Source organism: Cynocephalus volans, chromosome 3 (genome assembly GCF_027409185.1).
Source record: "Cynocephalus volans isolate mCynVol1 chromosome 3, mCynVol1.pri, whole genome shotgun sequence".
In the NCBI taxonomy this organism is placed as follows: Eukaryota; Metazoa; Chordata; class Mammalia; order Dermoptera; family Cynocephalidae; genus Cynocephalus; species Cynocephalus volans.
The window spans coordinates 151,042,980-151,051,768 of record NC_084462.1 but is presented as its reverse complement, the minus strand read 5'-3'; the positions used below and the strand labels follow the sequence as shown (position 1 = coordinate 151,051,768).

Below are 8,789 nucleotides of genomic sequence, written 5' to 3'. Positions count from 1 at the left end.
ACAGCGCTCCCAGCGCTGCACTCTACCAAGTGCGCCACGGGCTCGGCCCAATTTTTCTTATTTTTAATATAGGTGTTTACAAGAATAAATTTTCCTCTAAGCACTGCATGAGCCCTGCATCCTATAGATTTTGATATGTTGCGCTTTGACTTTTATCTCAAAGTACCTCTAATTTCCCTGTGATTCTTCTTTTTATGCATTGTTTACTTAGGAGAATTTGTTTAATTTCCATACCTTTGTGAATTTTCTAAATTTCCTTCTGTTATTGTGCTCAAAGAACATATTTTATATTATCTTAGTCTTTTTAAATGTATTAAGGCTTGTTTTGTGGCAAAAAACAAAGAAAACCCACTATATTTTACATTTTGTAATGATGATGCCAACTATCCTGATTTGATCATCACATATTGTATACAAATACTGATAGTCAACTCTGTACACCAAATATGTACAATTACGTTTCAATTAAAAAAATTAAAAACAAACAAAACAGTATGTAGTACAAATGTTTTTTGAGTGCAAAAATGGATAAGTAAAATGCCTTGTGTTTATTTCATTAACTACTTTTATAAAATGTGTGTTTGGTTATGTGTTTAATTTTTGAGTAAACGCAATGTTTTTGATCTACCCAAAATGATGGAATAGCATCTCAATTAACTTACACAATATATTTGTATTAAATAAAAGATTTTCTAAGACTCAAAAAATAATAAAGTCTTTTAAAAGGTTGACAAAAAAAATTAGGAATGTTACACTTGAAGCTATATGTTGCTCTGTGTGCAATCAGGGGACAGAAACCACAGTAATTTAAACAGGGGAAGCTTAATATAAAGAGGTATTAAGCTGAGAAAGGTGAGTAAATACAAAGATATAAAGAAAGCTCTAAAGGTTCCCTAAGGCTGAGGGAGAGCAGTCAAGTTAGAACAACTTGGAAGGGGAGCTCTTTTCTCAAGACTGAGGTTCAGACCTCCTTGGAGAAGGCAGTGTTGCTGCCCACTGGGTGGCGGAGAAGTTTGCCTGGGGCAGAACTGCTCCACAGTTGTTGGGCAAGCAGGAAAGAGTCTTCAAAGATGCAGGTGAACTGAGGCTGGGGAGAGGGAGTCAGAGCACCACTGCAGGCACAAAGCCTAGAGCAAACACAGTGTCCAAGAAGGTGGTCACCAGGCCTGGGCCAGGGCTGTGAGGTCACAAAGGGACTGCTCTGGACATGCAGCTGAAGCAGAGTATAACACAACATTCCCACACTTCTGCACCACTAACCAGGCAGCAGGAGCAAGAAAAAGCAAAGAGCACAGCTACAGAAACTAGGAAGAGCCCCCTTTCTCCCGCAACGTCACTTTAGCTCCCTCTACTGGCAAACCTTAATATTGGGCTCACTGTTAGAAAATGCTTACAGCACATTATTCCAGAGCAGGTACTGCAGGGTGAATTTGGAGCCGTGAAGCAATAAGTTGATAAGCAGAAGCTGTTATCAGTTCATTAGAACAGTGGTCCGCAAGCTTTTTCTGTAAACAGCCTACAGTAAATATTTTAAGCTTTGCAAGTCATACAGTCTTTGTCAAAACTACTCATGTCCACCATTGTTATGCAAAAGCAGTACAGACAATATATAAAAAATAAGCATGGCTGTGTTCCAATAAAACTTGATTTACAAAAACAGGCAGTGGATTTAGCCCACACATCATAGTTTACCAACTCCTGATGTAGAACTTCGGAGTGAATAATAGCCTCTGTTCTGCAAATAGGATTATGTGCAAAGGAAGGGATATGAGCACAAGTGCACAGAGCTGAGGTAGGTGGAGGAGGCTGAACAAAAGGAATTTGAGTGGAGATGATAATGTCTACATTGCATGGGTTTTTTTTAATCCAAATTAGTCAGCTATTATGTTAAAGGATCTCACAGTGCGCTTAATAAGTTATTATCTCTAAGGGTCTGTGTGAGACAAAAAACAAACAAAAAAAACCAAAACGGTCCATTTTGTGCCTTCCTCTTTTAAATTGAGGCTTAGAGGGGTTAAGAAACTTGCCACAAATCACACAGGCTGGAGGGGCTGGAATTTGAACTATCAGTCTGACTCTGAAGCCCACATTCCTCATCATTACATCCACTACACCATTCATGAGGGGCAGGTGGGTGTTCCCAAACTTGGCTTCTGTCTTTACTGGGTACCATAATGAAACTGGATTTAACACCCTTGATCTTTGGCAGGCTAGGACTCCCAACCTGAAGGAAATCAGCACTTAACCTGTGTGAAATCTATCTCCTTAAATGTCCAAGGTACTTAAAGATGGGAGGTGAGCAAGCGATATCTGACAGTTCTGTGGCACCCCATTGATTGCCGAGTCAGTTCTTCTGAAATGCCTATCTAGGTTGGTGTCCTATTTCAGGACCCCCCCTTCCCACGTCTTCTCCTTCCACAACCTTCCCAGATGAAGAATCATTTCTTAATCAAGGGTAGAACATTTGTTATGCTTCCCCTTAAGAACTTACAAACATTACAGATGTTTCCTTATTGATTAGAACATTTGTTATGCTTCCCCTTAAGAACTTACAAACATTAAAGATGTTTCCTTTATCTTATAAGATAACGTTTATTAAAATAAATGGTAACTATTTTATCACTGATTATTAACCATATGTAGGTGTAGTTACTTTGCAAATAGGCTTTCCAGTTCTGACAACAACCCTGGAAGGTAGGTATTATGTCCCTATTTAACAAATGTAAAAACTAAGGACAAACATTTACATAACTTTCACAGACACGAATAAACTTTGAGGGAGTCAATTTAATGGAATTCTATGTAAAGAGGGGAAACTGAGGTTTGGAGAGGTTGACTCACCCACCCCATCTGAATCCACATCTCTCCACATGCTCAGCTTGGTGTGGAAATACAATGCATGGGGTTCACCTCAGGATCAGAGCCAAGTCCAAATCCCAGACCCACCTCTTATTAGCCATATGACCATTTGCTCCTTTTCTCTATTGAGAGCAATTCTTTATGGATTTCTGCTTGTCTCGGAAACGCTTTTGTTCTGGACTATTTTTAAAGGGTGTTTGAATGGCAAACATCTTAGGATGATAGTATCTCCCTCCAGGTCAGAGGGAAGACTTGTTTGCTGTCCAGGAAAATAAAGATAATGCCTCCCTTTGGGGCAAAGGCTGCACAGGTTTGCAAGAATCCCCCTTTAAAAGATTCGGGTTTACTAAGCTTGGGATGGCTCAGCTGTGACACAAACCCATTGAATGTGCATTATCTACCTGGGCCCACTTCTCTATGGCCCATGGGGTTTGTGGAACAAGGGGAGCTAACAAAAACATGACCTCGGGCTGCTTGCTATGCCATGAGTAACAATGTCATTTGTTTCTGACCCAGGAGTCTCATGTCTCCTGCCAGCATCTATGAAACATGGCAAACTAACTTGTTAGCATGTAAGTAGGGGTAAACTGCCAAATCTTTCACAGTTCTTAACACTATCATCCAAATGTCAAAAGAATCAGTAAATCTCACTTTCTCACCTCCTATTACACCTCAACCTCCTGCACTGTGGCATCTGACCCAGTACAATACTAACCTTTTTGTCAATGTCACCAAAGACCAATAACTGCCAGTTTCAGTGAGTATTTGACTCTAGGCAAAATCCTTCTGGACCTCTGCAACCTTTCACACTAGGGGCACATTCTCCTTCTGATGTGCTCTACTGTTAGCTTACACAAGACCACACTTTCCTGCTTGACCTTACTGGTCCCTTTCATGGGCTCCTTTTCCCTTAGCAGCACCATCAATGCCCTGCCAGCCTCTCATATAGCTCCACCTGCCCTCCCTGAATGTCCTCACCCACAGTGTTGGTTTTAGGAACCTTGTACATGGTGATGACACCCTAAATTCTAGCTCCAGTACAGCACTCAGACACAACTTATCCAGCCACCTGCTAAGTAGCTCCAATTCAAATTCAAGTGGTCCAAAAAGAAATTCATCCCTTCCTGGCCTTTCACACCAGCAAGTACTCCCTCTTGGATCCCTCTCTCGGGTTGTGTCACACATGTCACCTTATTGCTCCAGGCAGTCATCCTTGACCCTTCACTGCTCCTCACAGCCCAAGGCAAAGCCATCTCTGAGAATTGCGTCTTTTATGCTTTTTCCAGAATCCCTCATTCCTCCTACTGTTCCTTTTCTGGTCCTAATCCTTCCTGCCTTGGAATGATTGCAGTGTCCAGTTAACTGGGCTTCCTGCCTCCTCTTGGCTTTTGTAAAGCCCCCAACCCACGGTTGCCAGAGTTATATTCCTAACATATAAACCAAATTAGGTCATTTCCCTGCTTAAAATCCTTCACCTTCTCCTCACAGCCTCCCTGACGACGTCAACGTTATTTAACAACCTAGTTCACCATGCTCTCTACAGTCATGTCCCACCCACTGTGGAACTCCCCTCTCTCATGTATTCCTCTCATCTGTCATCTAGGGCCACTACCAATCAGAATGGAAAAGAGGTGGGGAGGAGGTATCTCACAATAACACTCAGTGAATGGCACTAACTGGTTTTAATTTTTATCTGAACCGGGAAGTCATAAGATACCGCATTAAACGCTAGTCACACATGTTCTGCCTGCCTGCCTCAGACCCATATGAGTGTCCTCAGTTTTTCTTGAAAAATAAAATCACAGTTTGGATCAGGCGCCATATTTCTACCCAATTATTTGCTATCAAGTTTGTTTCTCAGGATCCCCTTGAGAGACAAGCTGAGCTATTTCTTCATTCTGCCCAGTTAACGTGCTGAAAGACTAGGGGGTATCTTGGTGGTAGATCTATGTCTATGTCTCTACCTACCTATATGTGTGTGTAGTATATGGTATATGTATATAAATAAATATTATGTGTGTGTGTTTATATATATATATATATATATTTTTTTTTTTTTTTTCTTTCCAATTTATTCGTTCTCTAAGCAAACAAACCAACACCCTTCAGAGTCCACCAGGAGGCGCCGCGGGCAGCGAAAGACCTGCGGTACCTTCACGATTGTAGAGGTGGAGATAGATGCAGCAGCGATAGAACGGGCTTTCTTTTTTAAGGATCAGTGTGAGGGGAGGCAGCAGAGCCGCATTATTTTAGGGAGACCTTGTCGCACTACCCCTCCCGCTTGTAGGGAGCGTCTGGGGTGTGTGCGCCCCGCTCGCGGACCCCATGGAGAGACGCAGACGGCGGCAGCTAGGGCTGCCTTTGCTGCTGCAGCCAGCAGTAACCCGACCCCGCCGGCGCAGGGACTGAAGAGGCGCAGGGGAGAGTGGCAGGCTGCGAACAAAAGCCCTCAACGCCGGGCTGGAGCCCTAGGACGTGGGGTAAGTGAACTGGCCCGGGAACCCGTGAGCTGCGGGCACTGGCCCGGCCGGGTTCTCTGCGCTCCAGGAGCCCACCCCGCTGGGATACGGTCGGGGAACTCGGAGGGCATCTAGGGGCGGGTGTCCAGGCTCAGAATGGGGCGGATGATCCCTTTAGCACATTCAGTCTTGCAGATCGGGTGCACCTTCTCCGTCCCCTGCAAACACCCGGTGGGGGGTGGGGATGGAGGAGGCGGGCAGAACTCCTAGCAAGCACTGCCCGAGAGGCAGGAGCAAGAATCGATCAGCCCTCCCAGAAGGGCCTTTAGGGATTTCTCCCATCCCCTTCCATCACCCTTGGGCCCGGCGCCCGGGTCTCCTTGGGCAGTGGGAAGTCAACCATAAACTTCTTCCCCAGGCAAATGGGATCCTCGCAGCAATGCACTTTGGGATGAACAGGCCTCTTCCTTTTTTTGTTCCTGCAAAGCTGCATCCCCGGCAGCCCGCCTAAGCTACAAACAAATACGCTAATCCTCCGGGGAATCCTCCAGCGCCTCCTCGCTGGCTGCTGCCTGCACCTCGATCTTTTCATTTTAACTTGCAGCAGAAAGGGGATGCATCTAGCGGGTCAGGCGCCCAGGGCAACCTCGCCACGGGCCTCTGCCCCGCATTCTGGGGCTGAGGGAGACAGAGGTTGCTCTCTGAGCACCAGCGACCGCCCCCCCACCTGGCCTGGCCCCCAGCCTGGGTTTTCAGGGCATCGGTTTTATGATTTACGTTCCACCAGGCCTCTGAGCCTAATCCGAAAGCAGATTAAGTTGGGAGGGGGTGAATATGGATGAGGAAGGTGAACAGCTCTCACATGAATTCCTCGATTTCCTTCCTGACTGTCATCCGCAGAGACTCCAACAAAGGACAGGGCTCAGCCATGGTGGACCCGGTGCCTGAAGAGGAGAAGGCGGGAGCCGAGCCCGGCGGCTCAGGAGGGGAAGGGGCCGCGGCGTCCACGCCCCCTGACGGCCAGGGCGCCCAGCAGCCCGCGGCCTCCTCTGCCTCGGCTTCCGCTGCGGTGCCCCGCAAGGCAGAAGTCCCGTGCGCGGCAGAAGGAGAAGGCGGGCGGCGGGAGCAGTCCCCGCTGCTGCACCTCGACCTCTTCAATTTCGACTGTCCAGAGGCGGAGGGCAGCCGCTACGTGCTGACCAGCCCCCGCTCGCTAGAGGCCTGCGCCCGCTGTGCCGTCAAGCCGGTGGAGCTGCTGCCACGGGCCCTGGCCGACCTGGTGCGCGAGGCCCCGGGCCGCTCCATGCGGGTGGCCACCGGCCTGTACGAGGCGTACGAGGCAGAGCGGCGCGCCAAACTGCAGCAGTGCCGGGCCGAGCGCGAGCGCATCGTGCGCGAGGAGAAGAGGCGCCTCTTCACGCCCTTGGGTCCCGCGGCGGCCGCGACCTCGGCCCCAAGCGCGGGCAGCAGCAGCAGCTGCAGCAGCGCCAGCCTCCCGGCCTCGCCCGCACCGCGTGCGGCCCGCAAGGCCTCCCCCAGTCCCTCTTCGGCCCAGACCCAACCTCCGCCCGCGGGCTCTCGGACAGGCAGGAAGAGCCACTCGCTAGACTCGCTGTCCCGCCGGCGCGAGGGCGCCCTGAGCTCCGAGTCCGGCGCATCGTCGTCATCCTACAGCGGGGAGAGCCTGCGGGAGCTGCGCTGGCCGCCGCGGGCCTCAGCCAGGAAGAGCTGTCCGGCGGGGTCGACGTCCTCTGTCCCCAACCCTCTTGGCCGCCCGTCTGCCCTGGCCCTGGTTCCGCTTACGGGCCGCAGCTTCAGCCTCGGCGACCTGAGCCACTCGCCGCAGACGGCCCAGCACGTGGAGCGCATCGTGCGCCAAGTGCGTGCCGAGCGGGGCCTGCGCGGGGTGCCAGAGCGCGACCGGAAGATCGCGGCGCTCATGCTGGCGCGGCACCAGGAGGAGCGCCTGTTGCTGGAGCAGCGTGCCGCGGCCCATGGCCAGTGGGAGCAGCAGCGCGTGCGCGCCGAGCAGCGGCGGGAGCGCGAGGAGCGCGAAAAGCAGCGCACCCTGGAGCAGGGCCGCCGGGCCTGGGCCGCGCAGGTGGAGGAGCGGCGCGGCCGCCGTGGGCGCGAGGAGCGCGAGGCGGCGCGGCGGCGGCAGCGGCAGTGCGAGCGCAGCGAGGAACGGCGGCGGGAGCTGGCCGAGCGCCAGGGCCTGCTGCGGCGGGAGCGGGCGGAGCGCGCGGCCCGGGAGGACCGGCTGCGCAAGCTGCAGCAGGAGCAGAACCTGAAGCAGCGGGAGGTGGGCCTGCAGGAAGGGCGCGAGCGGGTCGAGCAGGTCCGCAGGGAGCGTGCCCAGCGCGCGGCCTGCGCCAAGCAGCGGCAGGAGGGCCAGCTGCAGCGGGAGAAGCGGGAGCTGAGCCGGGCCGAGCGGGCGCGCCACGAGGCGCTGCTGAAGGGCAGGGCCCGGCAGCAGCACGAGGAGCGAGAGGGCCTGCGGAGCTCCCTAGAGGCCAGCTTGGGCCGCGCACAGGAGAACTACGAGCAGTTGTTGGAGCAGCGCACCCGGGAGCTGCGGGAGCGGGCCCGGCGGGAGGAGCTGCAGGGTCGGCGAGCCAAGGAGGCGGCCGAGCGCAAAGAACGGGAGCATCAAGAGCACCTAGAGGCGCTGGCCCGGGCCGGCGAGCGACGGCTGCAGCACGCGGCGCAGGTGGCCGAGGAGGCAGTGCAGCAAAAGGCGCGGCGGGTGGGCCAGAGCCGGCTGGAGAAGGAGCGGACCCAGCGCGCCAACAAGGAGAAGGTGGAGAGGGACGAAGACTGTCGCCGGCGGGAGCTGCTCCAGGCCATCGGGCGCAAGCTGGAACGCAGTGAGCAGCTGTCGCGGGAGCGGCGCAACGCGCTTGAGACCGCCCGCTCCACAGCCCGGGCCTCCTTCCACGTGCGCGAGAAGGTGCGCGCGGAGACCAACACGCGCTCCTTCGACCGAATGGTGCGGGAGGCCCAGCTACAAGCCAGCCTGGACCGCAAGTGACTGCCGCCTTTCGCTGGGCAGTCCTGCACGCACAGGCCGATGGGACCTCCCTCGGCCACGTTGACCAAACCGTGAGAGTCCCCAGTCAGGGCGTAGCACCATGGCCTCTCCAGGCTTCTGACCAATGAGGCAATCAGAGGACGGACACGTGGGACCTGTCAGTCCGTCCCCTTTGTTTTTAAAAACTTCGTTTGGAGATGACACAGCACAATCTTTGCCTACATCCCCCTTGGTGGCTCCCACACCGGCCCTTGTCAAACTTGCCTATGTGTCTCTTGGGTTGGAATAGAGAGGAGCTGGGGGGGGGGGGCGTGGCGGGGAAGGTAGGAGGGACTGGGGAGAGAGCTCCCCTAGGAGAGAGCGCAGAGGTGATTGCCCCCACCCCTTCTGCAGCAGTCGCCCAGGCACTTTTTCTGTATTGGTGTCTGGGCCGACTTTCA

General features: G+C 52.7%; 1 protein-coding gene across 1 annotated transcript; it reads left to right on the top strand.

Annotated features, from left to right (window-relative positions):
- The first annotated feature begins 6,246 nt into the window (after positions 1-6,246).
- On the top strand, positions 6,247-8,349 carry CCDC177 (coiled-coil domain containing 177). Its single transcript, XM_063088802.1, has one exon. It carries the CDS (start codon positions 6,247-6,249, stop codon positions 8,347-8,349), a length of 2,103 nt encoding a protein of 700 aa, XP_062944872.1.
- The last annotated feature ends 440 nt before the right edge of the window (positions 8,350-8,789 follow it).

What these genes read in the sequence shown, in the direction of transcription:
- CCDC177 (XM_063088802.1), top strand. Translation starts at nt 6,247, where the DNA reads ATGGTGGACCCGGTGCCTGAAGAGGAGAAGGCGGGAGCCGAGCCCGGC.